Genomic DNA, 17,730 nt, shown 5'->3' on the forward strand with positions numbered 1-17,730 from the left:
ACTAGTGTTTTATCTCTCAACCAGAAACTTTTAAACTGGTGTTTTTTTAGTATTTCAGCCATTTTATTTCCCCATAATTGAAATCATATTGTGAGATGGGGAGCTTTAATAAAACTTCAATTAAAAAACTAAGTAAAGATTTGTGTTTTACCACGAAACACATGTCCCTCTCATCAATTGGCGCTCCTCGGATGTTTGGGGAAAACGTCAGGTGGATAAGCACGTGCCCCCTCTGACGGGTCTCTCCGCTCTCGTTTTTAGTTTCTGCTTCTGTCTCCTATCTTCTCCTTAGGCCATGTTTGCCAGCTACGTCCCTGAAATCATAGAGTTAATAGGAAACCGCAAGAAATATGGTGGTACCTATAGTGCGGTAAATGGCAGAAAGTAAGTATTCCTGGTGCCTCTGTGGCCTCGGTCACAGCAGAACCCCTCTTTGCATGCACTTTTCTGTTTCTGTTTCATGCATGTAGGCCATGTTTGCTCGCTACGTGCCAGAAATTGCTGCTCTCATCCTTAATCGGAAGAAATATGGAGGGAGTTATAACTCGACCCGAGGCAGAAAGTAAGTCAAAATCCAGACCCAGGTGTGGTTGTGTGACGCATATGATTCTTCCTCTACTCAGCTAGAGAAGGGCTTGTGATAGAGGACATGTCACACTGTGACTGGAGACCTTGGCCATTGAAGCCACATGTCTATGCCCCGAGCTGTGTCCGTGGGTTATTTTCCATAACACCTGCTGCCTTATAATTTCATTATGGTGTTTTCATGACTAGTTTGTTTTTCCTCTGTTATGTGCTGCTTTAGAATCAAAGGGTCTCGTTCACTAACAATTACATATGAGTGTTTATACTTTAAGACACTTTGGTTGAAATCATCTTTCTAAATGCATCAATGTAAAATTTAGATATCGCTGCTATCTTTCTGAAACCTTGTATGTCCATATTTCATGATTTTTGTCAAAAATCATTATTATTAGTCACTCTTTATTTTTTTTGTCACTGGGTTTAGCAAATATCTAACCTATAAAAAAGAGCTTGTAAACTTTGACAACAATATATGAAATCATTTAAAAATGTAAAAATACTATACAATGTTTTTTCCACATTTTCTTGAAAAACTGTGAATTTGGACATACATGTACTAATACTAATAATAATTGATGATGATAATAATTTTCTGGTTTTTTATAATAATGGTTAATAATAATAACAATAATAAAATGAGTAGTCACAGAAGTAATGTTTTCTTTGTGAAAATTGTATTGCACAAATTTTTGAATGAGACCCATAGGTTTTTTTTATATTCGCTAGAACCCCTAATATAAAAAGTAACCTCAATGAAATGTACAATATCCTCTAAATGATAGTCATGAAATCACTATTTCTTGCTTTGAATAACTGATGTCTGTTGTGCTCAAAAAAGAAAAACACTACAGTATCGCAACAGCTTCAGTACTGTTTAGTTTCTTCATTGTCATGTGCAAATTTCTTTTAAATTTTTTACGTCAAGTTATTTTTTTCACACCTGATCCATCATCACTTGCATGTGAATGAAGGTCTGCTGGCACGTTTGCTGGTTCTGCATGCATGCTGCAGTGAGAGAAGCCTGTATGGCTGCGTGTCACTGCTGCCCCATCCCATCATCACCTCTGTATGACATGACTCTGGCCCTGATCTTCAGTCAGTATACTAACACACCCTGAATGCCTGGTTGCCTCAGCTCTCGCATTGTAGCTGCTCCATTGGAATCGGCTTGCTTTTGTGCCCCGCTTTGTACTTTGACCATGCCCCGTTTTCATTTCTTTTTTCAGAAAGTGACCCCTGAATGTGGTTATTATAAGCCCCCAACCCGTTTCTGGCTCAAACACGGCCCTGTCCTCAGCGCAGCGATTCTCCCGAACGCTCTGTTTTAAGTTCCTTCTCTCGCTCTTCTTTTCCTTCTCTTTCTTTCCCAAACTATTTCGCAGCTTGAGACAGGCGCACGGTCACGTCCGGCTTTCATCATCTGTGTTTGAGGGCAAATACTAAGCCGGGAGAAAGCCATTAGGAGCCCCTTTGTTTGATGTTGTTTTGCTGTCAGTGAAACAAGATTGATGAAATGTTATGTTTGGCCTCGGCCCCACGTTTGGCTTCGCAGTCTGGTGTTGAGAGAAGGCCTTGTCAAAAGAGCTGAGCCTCTTTCTTTCTCTCACTTTCCTGCTCTCAAGCTGTACATGCATCTGGATGCAATTACAGTAGACTCCAGCTCTCTGGCCAAGCAGAAAGACAGGCACCGGGCTTTGCATTATTGTTTAAATATGCAAGGCACTGTGTGATTATGAACGGACACATCACGACACAGAGAAAGAAACGTGTCATGATATTTATTTCTGCTGTCAGCACGTTTCTGACGATCTCAGGCTTGTGCGCAACTCATAAACTCAGAGGATAGTTCCGGATAAACTCACGACAAGCTCAAGTTTATTTCTCATGAACTCCATAAATTTTAATGGAGAAGCAATGAAGGCTGTATAAATGTAATTTAAAAAGATATACAGTAATGAGGTCAGACTTCCCTTGCAAAAAAATAAAGTTTACTTCAAGTTTATTGTATTAAGTCGACAAGTCAAGTTCAGGTTTATTTTTAGAAGTACTTTTTTAAGTAAGTATACAAATCTTAATGCACTACCACTGTGCTTTTTGGTTTACTATTTCAATACTTCTTGGGTCTAAATTGGCCCAATTTAAAGTTTATAAAACTATACTTTGAAGGATACTTTTGGTGTAACGTTTGACAACACAGCTAGTTCACAACTATAATCTTCATTTTTACTTTAACTGTACTGCAAAGACCTCCGTTCCCTAAAACCGCTCTGCTTCTAGCTCTTGCATTGGGGGATTTACATGCGCTCTCTGTGAGCCCCTTATGTCTTGAATTTGGGCCTGATGACTCTAGAGTGGTCTTCAAACCAGGCTACGTTCCTAAACCGTTTAGCCGGACCCGGATCTGAACCTGCTCTGCCCCGTCAGAGCACTGAAGGATTTCATCGAGCGTTCTGCCCCTTTCAGGTGGTCGGAACAGCTCTTTGTTTGTTTCGGTTACTGCACCATAGGATCACCGGTCACAAAGCAGAGACTTTCTAAATGGATAGTTGAGGCTATTATGATAGCATATTCTTCCATGGGCCTTCAATGCCCAAGGGAGTTAGAGCCCAGTCTACTAGAGGTGTCGCCTCTTCATGGGGATGGTCTAGCAGTGTTTCCATAACAGGGATTTGTGCAGCAGCCTGCTGGGCTTCGCCTTCCACATTTACCAGATTCTATAGTCTGGACATCCCGGCCTTGGAGGCTTGGGTCCTCTCTGCTTAATGGGCTCAAACTACGTCGCTGGACTGGCACCACGCACACTGTCATTGGTATGGATAACCACACCGGGCCACCTCTTAGCTTGGCCCCTGACGCTATCGCAGGGCTCCCTTGCTCCATACTCAGCCACCGAGCCCTGGCTCCGGGGTAAAGTGGCATTATCGTTCCTTTTGTAGCACGACTGGATTATATTCCCCATAGCGTCCTGCTACGCAGTGCTCGATCTCGTATCTCAGGGACCCGAGGTTACGTTAGTAAGCGAGTCCGTTGTAGGTGTTGTCGTACTCAAAGGTCGACCTAATTTTGCCTAGCAATAGTTTAAAGTGTTACCTCTGCTATTAAAACCATGCTGTGGCCAAGACAGTGACGGCTGTTGATGTGAGCGTGTGTGCGGCGTAGCGATTCATTTTCAAAACGAGAACGCAGATCAAGCCGGATCTATGACTTTAATATAGAGCAGCGTTGGAACGGGCCAAGGTCTCTGTGGTTTCCATTAGCTCTGCTGAAACCGAAGGAGCACGATGAGAAAATGACATAAACCCTTATTGAACTCTGAGCTCATGCATCTCCTCTGAGCTCCTCTCCAGAATCAACGGCACACCAAGAATATGGGGCCTGCCGCGCCCGCAGACCAGGCCTCTCTTGGCATGCCCGCGCGTGGCGAGAGAGTTAAGAAGGTGAAATGGCATGTAGAAATGGCGTTACTGGTATGGCTAGCATAACACATTAAAACAAGTGTGATCAATAGAGGTGGAGTCATGCAGTTGCCTGATTCTGGTTAAGTGTGTTTGGGGAACGATCCATGCGCAGCTGACAGTGTGATGTATGGGGTGTGATGTTGGACAGCTTATTGCAGTGAACAGTCTCCTGATGGTGGATGCTGAAATATAGGGTCTTATATTAATAGATAAGTCACTTTTATGCAGGGCTATCGTGATTGACAATGTGTGACATAAATAATTTTTTATGTCGAGACATTGGCAAACAGGGGAAACTTGTTAATCTGAAATGCACTTAAAATATAACTGCAGTATATATTCATTATAATAACTAAACTAAATATATATAAAGAAAAGTATAATACACAATGTGTCACAGTATTAAAATATCATATTTTTTTGTACAAATCACCCCCCTCCAGTAGTCAGATTAATGTCAGCCAATATGGATTTTCTGTTGAATATGTGGTTGCATTGAGTTATACTCCGCCTGCATACTGCATATGTTGGGCATTTACGGTCAGTTATGACATAATGGAGTTGTTTTGAATGATCACAGTATTTTTGGAGGTGTTACTAACTAAAATGTTGCCAGATTACATTCATCATTGTTCCCTGCATCAAGTGGTTTATTCTAACGATGATGGAGCCCCGGCTCCATGTGGATTACACATGTGGTCCATGTATAGTTCTGTTCCCCTTTTTCAAGTGAAAGACAAGCATGCACTCCTTTCATCAGGTTCGCCCGAGTGCTATTGTTTATACACAGCTTTTCTAAATACTGCCTGCGGCGACTGTAGAACCAAACCGGGGAACCGGGGGTCTTTGAATATGATCGATCGGTTAAAGGATTAGAGCAGTATCAATGGTTTCGCTGCTGAGGCTGATGTTCGAGCTTGCTATTTTCTATTTCTTCTATTTTTCTTTGGTTCTGATTTCTATATTTGGGTGCTTTAGTTTGTTTCTTTTTCATTTGGCATGTTTCTCAGTGCATGCATTTGCTTGCTGAGTTTGTGCACATTATTTTTGTTTCACCTAATTGTGCGTAACATTGTGTCAAGTGTTCTCTTCACTGTGTGTTCACAGTATAGTGTGTGTATGCATTTTTTAAGTTGGTTTTAGACATCTTAAGTTTGTAGTACTTAGATTGTTTAAGTTGGTTTAAGTTATGAAAAATGTTTCATCTTTATATTATAATTCGTATTGTTTTTATTATAAATAATAATCGATTATATTCTACTATTGTATTACAAAATGTTTGTAAATGACATATGAGAAATATAAGTCCTAAAGAATGAGCAATAGCAGGGGGTTTCAAACTGAGGTCTGGTGGAACCCCAGGGGAAAAAACGATAAAGCAAAACTTCTAAAAAGTATACTAAACATTGTTACATATGTTTGTATTATTATAGTGAGTTATTTCCCACTTTTTTATACACTGTGAACATTGCTACAGTACAAACAAACTTGAACTGAAAATGTTTCTTCAGGGTTATACATTTACTGTTTATATTATACATCCAACAAGTGTAGCCAGCTGTTGAGGTTTGGAAACAATATGTTGTCCATAAAATATTACACTTACTGTTTATGTCACAAAGTTTCAATATTTCTTTACACATAAAAATTATAGGGTATTTAAGAAAGAGGGTCCGTCTTAAAAGCTCCTATGTGGGGGTCCCTGGCATCACAAAGTTTTAAAACCTCTGATCTATACAACCACTTTTAAAACGAAAGATAGAAAAGAAGAAATGGAACAGGCCGAAATATTATTTTTCCTCTGTGTGCTGCTGTCAGTCTTAACTCAAGCACAGAAAAAGCGATGAAGGTTTTGGCAGCCTATAATGACATCACTCTTACCAGATACTCTTTAACGGTTTTATATCTTGTATCGTTTGCATTGGCAGTACCGTGAACCTCCTCTCAGTGGTGAAACAGGATCAGTAGCACGATCACGCACCACTGATAACTCATCCAATCACGGAGACGAGATGTCTGACATGAGCCAGTCACAGAGTGTTTGTGTCTCTGCCAGGGACTCTTCACTGCTGTTAAACAGTAAAATGAGTCCAAGCATTGTCACACAAACCCACAGATTTAGCTAAAGCTCTTAAGAGGGCATTTTTGGAAAGAGGAAAAAGAATAATGTGTCTCTCATCAAGCTGCCCCTTTGCCAGACGCTGTTGGCTTTACACCAAGCCATCAACTCGAGTCTTCTCATCCCAGGACGATCAAGCATGCGATTACTTCCACCCGTTAAATACAAGAGGCAGGATCTGTGAAGATCATTATGTCTGATAGCATCCAGACACAGCAACAATAAAGCTTCCGGCGAACCGAGATCTGCCTGACGTTTGTTGTGGATCTGGGCACAAACAACACCTGAGAGTGTACGTTCCCCCAGTTACAATTAAGATCAACAAGCATGTGTTCTTTGACCAGTCATCCGCTAATGGAAGAGAGGTTGTTTGGACAGATTTAGATTGATGATCGTGCATGGTTTAAAGCTCTTGAGGCTTTGACCGCAGCAGAATTGGAGTAATTCAGCATGGGAAGTGAAGCAATCCACAAAGCCCATGGCGACAGATCAACTCTTTAACCTCCTGTTGCATGAAATTCTGCTTGACAAATAAAGCATTGTTATTGTTCTGCTACAGCGTTAGAAGTAGCAATTATGTTGTTAGAATTGTAATGATGGGCCGTAATCTTGTATGTATGTCAGACACATGTACAACTTCTGAGACATTTGTGCCGCGTCCCACATACTTTCCCTCATCAATAGGATTCGAAAATAGAATTAGTATGTACTGAATCATAATATACTGAAATGAGTGTTCCCGGACGGTCTACTGTTTCTGGTGAAAATCTGAAGTGTGAATCCATGGACACTAAACGGCTGATGTTAACCTCAACTCACCACGAGAGGGATGAGTTTAGTGATGATACACTGCATTAATAAAATTAAAACATTAGATAAGAAACAATAAATGAATAAATAGTAAAATGCAAGAAAGAGCTGTATTTTTATGTTCGTGTCGGTTAAGGATCACAGTGTCGTCCAGGCCACTTCCATTTTGCGTTTGTATGTCCCAGTGCGTGCATTCATTTTGCTATGCAGTAGGAACGCCCTCAGATTTTTCAAGTCGAGTATTATGTGATAAAAATTGTGTTGATGTCCTCTAGTCGATCACTTCATAAATGCATAAAATACGAGCTAGGGAATCAATTTTTGCGAAGGATTAAATGGGTGTGAGGTGTAAGACACTCGTGAGTGCGTGCGGGCTGTGGCAGAATGGCGGAACTCCCGCAAAATAGCCTCTAAAAATATTATCGGAATACAAATGAACTGTTGTTCATCTATTGTTCAACAACTAAAATAAAATAAATAAAAATAAAGCGCGAGGTCTCTGGTTGTGACGCCATGCAGTAAAAGAGCAGCAGGTGGATCTCTAAAGCAGCCTAGCGTTGTGGACAGACCAAACTTCCCTCGCATTTACAACAAGTCAACAGAAAGGGTCATGTGCACTTATAGATGAAACAACAACGAAAATGTGTCGAGTTTGTTTGTGACAGCCTATGACGTCAATGTATTTTGACTCAGAAGCGGGTGGGAATGACATCCCGCGAGCAGCTGTCTTAGAACAGCCTCTTCTTCAAGGGACAGTGTCAAAATCAAATCACCCGCGACTAGCTTTAAAAGTCGCGTCAGAGCATTAATGTTCGTTTAACCCCTACTACACACTAAAATGTCTTTTAAAAGGCGTTTACACAATATTTCTATTCAACTACTTTTATACAATTTGTCCTTTCATTTGAGCATTATCAGACCAAACCGAAATAGTATTTTATGTGTTGATATTACATATTAGAAAGCACAGTTATAAAATATGATAATCCAGAGCTGATGTCATCTGAAATACTCGCAGGATAGCCGTCATCTCTCCACACGTGCATCATTTGATGTCTTAATAAGATGAATGATCATGTTTTCCCTGAGTAAGCTGTTAAATATCAGTTGCTTATGAGGTTTATCTCATTTAAGATGCTTTACCTATTTGCCTATGTCATGTAGGGAGGAGATAGCAATGGAACTAGACATTAGTATGTAAAGAAAGATGAGCCCCGCAAGGCCGTGACCTTTGGCACGATCCAGTCGAGCTCTGAAACAGAATGTTTGTTCCGTCTGATGTATACCAAGGTTTTGTTTCAGTGCCTGCCAGGACGAAAGAGAAGTGGAGGTTAGAGTTCACCGCGGCCACAGATTTAAAAACAATTCAAAAGCTTTTGACAGATGTTCTGATGGATGTCATTTAGTATCGAGAAACATGTCAACAAGCGTCTTAGCTCAGGGGCGGTTTGGCTGCAGAGACATGGCTTATTAAGAGCATTTGACAATCCAATGTTGAAATGCAAGATTCAATTTTGTTATTCTTGAAAAGTTCAAAGCTTTTCATGTAGTGTTTTAAGGCTGTTCTACAATATGTTTATAAGAATGAGGTAAAGCAACAGTATGCTGTTAAGACCGAAAAGGGCAGCGATGGTTTTAAAGCCACAACGTTTAATGTTTTCAGACAGTCTTTTGGTGTTTGACTTGATGCTCTTCTTTAGTGTATGCCAGACTTTAGTTGTATTTTATGTTGCACTCTCCAGCTGAATTTTCCTCCTTACAGGCACATTGTGGTTTGTGGTCACATCACGCTCGAAAGTGTTTCCAACTTCCTTAAAGACTTCCTACACAAGGACAGGGATGATGTCAATGTAGAAATTGTTTTTCTTCATAAGTAAGTACAATTCCCTTTGGAATACATTTAATGACTTTCATTCCCCACTAAGTATAATGGCTGTGCGTTATTAGGCAAAACATCTACCAGCTTTAGTTGTTCCAGTGTAGGCTGTTTTTGATGTTTGTTTGTTAATGGGGAGCTGTACATTTCTGCATCACTAGTGGCACCAGATGGAACCGCATGGATTGTTTGAGTGGCCTTCATATACCTGCCTGATATAACAAGAAAGGGCTCAGGGGTTGGCAGCATTTTCTGCTCGTCTGAGTGTTTGGAAACATTGCTGTATTTCTGTCTAGTGCAACTACTGGTGCAGAAATGAAAAACCTTCATTGTGAATCATCTTTGTCGTCGCTTAATGCACTTTTAATTCTGCCTCTTTTTTTAATTCTAGTATTTCCCCTAATCTTGAGCTGGAAGCCTTGTTCAAACGTCACTTCACTCAGGTGGAATTCTATCAAGGATCGGTACTCAACCCACATGATCTGGCTAGAGTCAAGGTAACATCTACGCATAAACTGACATTTAATCCACTTTAATACATCTACTGTATACAGGTAACAGACAACTGGATATATTTGTGCATTCCAGGTGCAGAATTGTCGAAATAATACAGATAACACGGCATGCTTTTAGGCTTTTTTTAAAGGCTTATCTTCCCCACTTTGACAGATCGAGTCAGCAGATGCCTGCTTGATTCTTGCAAACAAATACTGTGCAGACCCTGACGCTGAAGATGCCTCCAATATCATGAGGTCAGCTATGTGTGCATGCATGAAACACATTTGCATTATGTTCTCACATAATGCGCACACTAGAACAAGTCCTCTAGTGAAACAGAAGATGTGTTTCACTCTCCTGTGAAAGGAAGGTGTGAATGAGATACTGAGCATCTCAGGTCGACTCAATACTCACTCACATTCTCACTTGTTATATCTGGATACAGATGAAAAGACCCAGATGGAATTTAAGCTAACATTGCCCTGGAAGAGTGTGCGAAGTGAAGGCAAACATATTTTATTTCTTTTTTTGAGCCACAGTATAGCACCTCGGTTGGGAAAGTGAAATATTAATTTCAGGCTCTGAGTGCTCTTTTGAACCCTCCTCTCAACAACTAATGTGTTATAAAGCAGCTTAGTATGAAGATAAATTCGACACATCTATTACGAGACCAGAGAGAACGTTATACTGGATTTCATTAGGTATGGTGCGAGTGAATGCATTCCAACACTGTTCACTTCTTTATATCACATTCTTCCCTATAGAAATCAAAGGTTCAGTCATTTATATTCATAAAGCAGATGGTTGTTTTAAAACTTAAAGTGAGTTACAGTATTTTTTAGGACAGGAACTGACCTGGAGGTTAACCAAAAGTCATACCTCTAGAGCGGCAACCCATAAAATCAAAACTGGACCCTATTTACTTGTATATTATAAAGTGCACAATATACTACTTAAAGCTTGCTCCACCTTCACCTTTTTGCTAATGTGAATTAAAGCGTATAAGGAAAATTTACGGAAAATAAAGTGCCTAAATAGCTATTTAGTGGTTCATTTTAAGCTGCTGTCTTAAATCATATCATTGAATTCCAGTTAACGTTATTTTATGAAAGTTGCAGCAATAACAAATCACAATTTTTAAAAAGGCTTACAAAGCTGTTTTGGAGATTTTCAGTGGCCTGTAAATCAAATGTTTTGCGCGTGTATGTTTTTTACAGAGTCATATCTATCAAGAACTACCACCCGAAGATCAGAATTATCACTCAGATGTTGCAGTACCACAACAAGGTAAGAAAACCTTGCCATAAAAAAAGAGCTTAAATTGAATTTGGAAAGATAGATATGATATACAAGTATCTTTTAAATTTGGGCCCAAATGTGCAATGTGCCAGTGACAAGCTATTTTTGTTCTGCGCTCTCCATGTCTACAAAAATATTCAAGTTCTCAGAAATGAAATGCACAGTACGACAACTCGATTTTTTTCTTCAAAGTTTATCTCTATTTAAAGCGACATACATGTGCCTTCGTATTTGTCACTAAGGGCTTTAAGCAGAAGATAGATGTTGCCCTTAATAACTTGATGGATGTGTTTTGTTCATGGGACAGTTCACTCAAGAGCAATTAAATATCAACTGCTGAATCAGACAGCCTCACTACACATAAATTCTGCGCTAGCGATGACTTCTTAAATAGCCACATGGTGCTTTATATGATTTGCATGACATGTTATGCGATCAAACAAGATATATTAAAAATAAGAATAAATCTCTGCATGTCATAATGAAAAACTCATTTTTGAAATCTTAGTAAATCTTGTTTTTCATTAATACGCATGTTAGATATCCCAGCAGGGGTCGAGTTTAACCCCCCATTGTGTTGTCCCGTGTATCCGCAGGCCCATCTGCTAAACATTCCCAGCTGGAACTGGAAGGAGGGCGATGATGCAATCTGCTTGGCCGAGCTGAAGGCGGGCTTCATTGCCCAGAGCTGCCTGGCACAGGGCCTGTCCACCATGCTCGCCAACCTCTTCTCCATGAGGTCATACATTAAGGTACCGTCAGCCCCGTCCTGCGGTTTTGATAGAATCCATACAGCACAATCAGCCTCCCCGAGCCTTTCCCCCTCCAGCTCAATCACCAGGGCCATTATGTTATTGAGTAAATCATCTTCTGAGGCCGCCGGTCTCATTCGGGACTTACTCTGGAGAGCGGCAGAGTTGCCATTATGAGGTAGTTTATATGAGTATATGGCATGGTGGAAGTGTGGATGTAAATGAGTGTTTTTTTCCACACGCAAAATTTACTGTCCTCCTGCGTGCTGATGGAACGGGGAAATGCGAACCATGTGTCTGTTTTATAGTCAATGAACGGCATCCCAGAGCCATTTTTATCGATCGGCCAAACGATCCAGACTGCTTAAAAATCATACATGAGAGAACGCCAGATTAAACCGTCTGAGGCCTTAAAGGCTGTCAGGGCTGCAGGAAGATGTCGGGGTTATTATCAGGTGGTTCAGACTTGGATGGACTTGTTTGGGAAAGAAGAAGAGAGATCAAGAGGGAGAGGTCAGACTGAAATATTTCACAGAGATTGTAAAACTTATTGTCAAATCCATGAGGAGCTGTATTGCTTTCTTTGATTTTTTTTTTTAGAAGGCTGCGCAGGCTTTCAATGTCGAGAGCAAGATTCTCATGTCATACAGAAATGAGGAATGACTTTATAATGACTGTTTAAATGTGGTATGTGTGGAAACATCTGCAAGGCACATCATTCTTCTCATAAAAACACGGAGGAATTAGAGCAAGGACCTCCCATGCCACCTATGCACCACATGTCCGCAATTTCACAATGAGCATTTTCTGTTATAATATTGTTAAAAATGAGCGATCAGGGGACCTGTTTAAACCTATCGATTTAATTTCACCCCCAAAATAAAAAGAATAAAGCATTATAAGTAAAAATCCTGGTGGAGCATTGTTTTCAAGGAGCGGGTTTGAGGAGTTATAGAGTGCATCATGGCTGCTTGGAGAGGGCATTTTGGACGACGAAATTCATTAAAGCCATTATATATAATTATATTTCCTGTTTTCTAAAACTAACAAAAATCTTTGGTCTGGCCAACTCGGGTGTGAAAAAGCATTAAGCAGAAAGGATTAGAGTCGGGTTCTCTGGAGGGATACGTGGAAATAGTTGTTCAGTCGATGTGAGAGAACGCCCTTAACACTTACATCAGATCTCACAGACAGGAGAAAGCGCACAGGGTAATTTAGTGAGCCTTCCATCTCTTTTCAGGACTAAATGACAAAACTCCACCTATTAGTGCAGGTCTAAAAGATGCCTGTCCTGAATGCATGGGCTCTTTGTCGGGACGCAGGGAAGAGAGTCGTGACTGGCTTTGAGAGCATCTCTCTCGACTGTCTGTCTGACAGATGTTGGCTAGGTGAGATGGCTGACTAATGGCAGGGTATTTGTCTAATAGCCCCGCTTCTTATCGCAGCTCCGCCCAGCCCCGGTTCCTGAGAGATGTAACATACTTTCCTGTGGCTCAGTGGTAAGAGCGTGGCGCTAACAACGCCATGGTCGTGGGTTCGATCGCACGGAATTGCACATACTTAGAAACAAAATGTATAGGATAATGCAATGTAAGTCGCTTTGGGTAAAAGAGTCTGCCAAATCCATAAAAGTAAATGTAAACATACAGTATTATACAGAGTAGACTGTACCGTCATCTTCTACGCCTCATGCATTAAAAAAATTGACATCTATGCTGACTTGGCGTAGTGTGTAACTGATTTAAAGTGTTTTTGCACTATAGATCGAGGAGGACACATGGCAGAAGTATTATCTGGAGGGAGTTGCTAATGAAATGTACACTGAATACCTGTCCAATGCCTTTGTGGGGCTTTCCTTTCCTGCAGTTTGTGAGTAAGTATCCAAAACAGCGATTAGTTACACTTATCTATACAAAATAAATTGCTGAATGCAGTTATTTCTGTTGCCTTTCTGTCACAGGCTGTGCTATGTGAAGCTGAAGTTGCTGTTGATCGCTATTGAATACAAGTCAGAGCAGAGGGAAAGCAGGTTTGTCCCATTTTGGTTAATCATAGTACACTGAACAGACCAAAGAGGGGCAAAGCAGTTGTGTTCCTCATTGGTCCTACACACACGCTATGGTACAGTTGTTCTATTTAACGTAAGAAAAGGCTGACAGGTTTATCCTCAAAACTACAAAGATCCAAATCTGGTTTCTCATTGAATTGATGGTGAAGCGCAGGACAAAGTTCATAGCATCACAGATGACGATCAGTGTCTTGAAGAAGCTGCTCAGACTCACTGTTCATTATTGATGACGGCTTTACTCTCGGAGTTAAGAGCCTTCTATCAATAGCACTCCTGTGGCAATCTGTTAAGTGACCCATTAGAACTAATAACATGAAGTACTCTGTCTCCGTAACTTTGACTTTTGCCAAATCCCACCACCCCTTCCCACATCCACAACCTGTGTTCCAATGTTTATGTGCACTGTAACACTTTCTAATGCATTCGTGTACACAATAAGATGGCATGAAAACACAAAGCAAATATCAGCAAAATGACCTGGTACTGTGGATTACCTACATGATCAAGATATGCAGCAATGCTATTATTTATTGATCAAATCCTTGGGCGGTATGACTGCTGTTGTATTTACAGGGGTAGACAGCTCTGTTGGTTCCGTGATAAGTGGACAGGATTGATTGGAAAACGTGGAGAAATGTGAACATATGGAGTGAAATGTGTGCCAAAATAAGTCACAAAGAAGATTAAGATGTTGTTTCGCAATAAAAATTCAGTGCATCTTTGCACTTTTATATAAAAATGATAATCACGTTAAATCTTACACGATAAATTTCACATAAAAAGTGTAAAATCACATTCGTATTGTGTCTAAACATGAATAGGAACTTAATAACAGTATTCAAGATCTGCAAACATTGCATCTATTTTGTTACATTGACCTGTTTGTCCCATTTCAATTTATTTAGCAAATAAATGCAAGTAAAAACTTTTTTTTTTAAAGAAAATACTCGTAATTTAAATTATAGCATTTTTAAAAATCAGCCATAAAGTAACAATATAGAAAATGTAAAAAATAATTATAATATAATTTTATATGTCAGTCACATAAAAAATATTGTGATCAATATTAAGTAAATTGTTACCATGACCTGCAATAACTTGTCTTATGATATGAAATATTGGTCATACCGTCCACTCTTAATGTAGATAGTTGGAAAGTTTTTTTTTTGTTTCTCAGAGAGGTCTGTATTATAGTTTTCACATAGCTTTGAATGTTTTTTATTACCCGCCTGCTAAAAACATAACACAGTACCCTGTCATTTCCCAACATTATATAAAAGTGCCACAAATGTCCAGTATTCTTGTGCCAACACTAGACTCTAAAGTAAAGGTTATTTTTTTACCCTGACTCTTGTTATGATACAGTTCACAGACTATAATTACTTTCCAATGGATTTCTTAAATTTAGTTTATAGCTTTGCCGTTCCACACAAAATGAGAAAACCTTTAGAGGGCACAACATTATACTTAAGTGTAACTCTAACTCGAAGAAAAGTTCCTGGTTTGGGATTCGCTTGAGATCATTTTTCTTTGCATCACAAATGTGAAGAGTATTTTACAGTGACTGTTTTGCCCTCTACTTTTGTTATTCACAGCGAATGACGTTTTTCGGAAAATTTCTGATCTTAATGTTTAGATACAAAAAAATGACTGTCACTTCGCCTCCTTTTTCAGTCTGTTTTGATTTCTAATGTTTTCTTGTTGTTTGCAGAAGCAGAAAGCGGTACGCCCTCTTCATTATCTCACCCCTCTACACTTTAGATCATCTGTGGGCGAAACCACTCCCCTCAAACATGGCCAAAATCGTTCTCTATCTTTCTAATTGTGATCGTTGTGCTAAATGCACTAACTTCTTTGCAGGCAGAGAGAATAGTTCATATTGTTCGATTCACTCGTTTCCTTGTCTGTACTGTTCACATTATCAACACAGCGTTAATCCACTCCATGTGTATCACCTGTGTTTTTTTCCTGACTTCTTGTTTCGTTTTCCCCCGTCTGTTTAGTTTTAAGCATCCATTAGCTGCGAATCATTTCTGCCCCTGTGTTTTTCAGCTGTCCATTCAAACAGTACTTCATGTTTTTCTTACTTATTGCTCATTGCCAAGAGCATTTTGGGAAATGTCCTAATAGGAACCTTTACTGTTTATTAAAACTGTATTCACTGAATTTCTATATCATGTAAATATTAGTGTTTGTCCATTCAAGACTAACGCGCCTCACTATGGCAAGTTTGACTAGGCAGTCTAACAAACGATTGGTTAATCAAAGCCACACTATTCATGGAAGCCATCTGTGCCTTTTCTGTCATTACCACTCTAACAACTTGTCGCGTTTGTGTGTCTTTGTGTACGTTTTGTCTGTCACTGTGTGTGTAGGAGTGAGCGTGAGTTGTATTTGTATATATATGTGAGACATTGATTCTGTAAGAATGACAGGTTTGTCTGTCGGTTTTTGTCGTTCATCACGTTCTCAAATGCCTGTGCGTCAGTGAGTAGATGTTTATGAAGTGAGGTCACTTCCTGTCAGTTTGGTGTTCTATACAACAATCCAACTGCACAGAAGTTACTGCAACAGTTTGCATCTACGTGCCGCTCTCTCTTAGATGTGCCCTTGGTTACTGCATGCCCAGACACTCCGTTGCGTGCCGTGTGTTGCTTGCTTTGTTTCCCATAATATGAGGTTTGATCTGAATCGAAGCTAGCAATCGGTCTGTTATCAGCCTTGTTGCATGCGGCCTCTTTCAAATTTTGTGCCAAACTCTGAAAATTTTAGTCTGGGGAGCAATGTGTGTGAATGTCGGTTTACAAGTCAGTTTGTGTTCATCTAAACAGCATGCTAAATGTACTGCATCTTACTAAAGGGGCTATTTAATCAGATGTAAAGCTCTGTGATAATGATCCCCTGCACGGAGATTTCAAGAAAGACCGACTGCTCTTGACATTTTCATTAACTGACCAGCCAACTGTTGCTTTATGATGGATTAAAATCCCCTTTTTTGGTCTTCATTTCTGATAAAGTACTTATTTGTTGAGCCCAGAGGAAAGGGTTTCCAAACATAAATCAAACTTTAAACGTAATGGATGTTTGAGATATTGCCTATATTCTGCCTTCATGAATATATAGAACAGTGGGTTGTCTTCAATGTGGCTTTATTGTCATTTGTATTTTAGAGCTTTCTCTTTCGTCTGGGCTCCCCTGCCTTGCACTTAAACCAGGCCGGATATCTGTCAAGGGTTGCAGTTGCCACTCAATTCATTGATGATTCCTAACAACAGGCAACCATTAATGGCTGTGTTGTGTCGTCCCGTCTGTGTCTAATTAATGGGGAATGATACAGTCCTTCAGGGGTGACTCTGTTCTCACTCTTGAACCAACCATACCAACTTACAAACCAACCAACTCTCAACTTCAACTTGATATCAATAGCTTGGAATATTCCCTGCCCACAAAGGGAGGTCTCACTGAGATATCAAGACAGCTAGCTTAGGTTTGACCGTCACCCTAACAGCCAAACCTTAGAGAAGGGTACATGTTCACTCATGTTCAGTTAAATATTTAAACTTTTTATAATTAGTTATAATTTACATAGTCAGACATGTTTTTTTCCGCCCCCGAATGTCCGGTATAAAAGGAAGCCGGCGTGCAGCATTCATTTACCTCTTGTTCTGAAGAGCCTGAGAGCCTCTCACGACTGCAGCAGAATACGATACGTGATTGTGGCATAAGGGACACAACGTAACCAAGACGCTCCCTTTCTGTCGGTCTCTCGACGTTGTGTCGAGAACGACAGATGGGGTTACCTATGGAAAACGCCACAACGCTGTATCACGTCACAATCTCTAGCGAAGCGACGGTAACAGGGCTGGGCGTGTTAGCCTCTTAGCTTTCGCGAAACTGTAACCTTCCAGTGTGGTGGTCGGGGGGTTCCAGAGCTTTCTTGGGGAAAGATGGGTACAGCCCTGACCGGTAACCTTTCACAGACGGAGGCCTTAGCTCTCTACTGGCTTGGGTTTACACCGGGTAAGCGCAACTTCCTTAATTAGGGATGCGCTGCAGAGGCCACCTCCTACCCGTGGGGAGGAATATTGTGGACATAGGTATGGTTTCATCCTTGGAGGAGAATGCATGGAACGTGCGGACTGAGTAGTTAACCGCGAGGTAGAGGTGCACCTGGGGAAGCTCATGGGTTACCAGGAGTGGGAACCATTCTCATGAGGATACATGAGACGGAACAGCCCACAGAGGGGGTGTTACAGACGTCCGGT

The 17,730-nt window shown here is 40.4% G+C and overlaps 1 protein-coding gene across 12 annotated transcripts in view; it reads left to right on the forward strand.

Annotated features, from left to right (window-relative positions):
* kcnma1a (potassium large conductance calcium-activated channel, subfamily M, alpha member 1a) overlaps window positions 1-17,730 on the forward strand; it is a 158,676-nt gene that overhangs the window by 95,518 nt on the left and 45,428 nt on the right. For 8 of the 12 annotated variants that reach the window (XM_056760388.1, XM_056760383.1, XM_056760392.1 and 5 more), the window contains exons 9-17: window positions 293-384; window positions 8,735-8,845; window positions 9,240-9,345; window positions 9,518-9,600; window positions 10,564-10,633; window positions 11,242-11,397; window positions 13,161-13,270; window positions 13,358-13,426; window positions 15,177-15,188. In XM_056760388.1, the coding sequence (XP_056616366.1) occupies window positions 293-384; window positions 8,735-8,845; window positions 9,240-9,345; window positions 9,518-9,600; window positions 10,564-10,633; window positions 11,242-11,397; window positions 13,161-13,270; window positions 13,358-13,426; window positions 15,177-15,188 (809 nt within the window). The remainder of the gene's footprint in view (window positions 1-292; window positions 385-8,734; window positions 8,846-9,239; window positions 9,346-9,517; window positions 9,601-10,563; window positions 10,634-11,241; window positions 11,398-13,160; window positions 13,271-13,357; window positions 13,427-15,176; window positions 15,189-17,730) is intronic. The other 4 variants (XM_056760384.1, XM_056760387.1, XM_056760390.1 and 1 more) reach the window with 1 other exon arrangement.

This window comes from Triplophysa dalaica, chromosome 11 (genome assembly GCF_015846415.1).
Source record: "Triplophysa dalaica isolate WHDGS20190420 chromosome 11, ASM1584641v1, whole genome shotgun sequence".
NCBI lineage: Eukaryota > Metazoa > Chordata > Actinopteri > Cypriniformes > Nemacheilidae > Triplophysa > Triplophysa dalaica.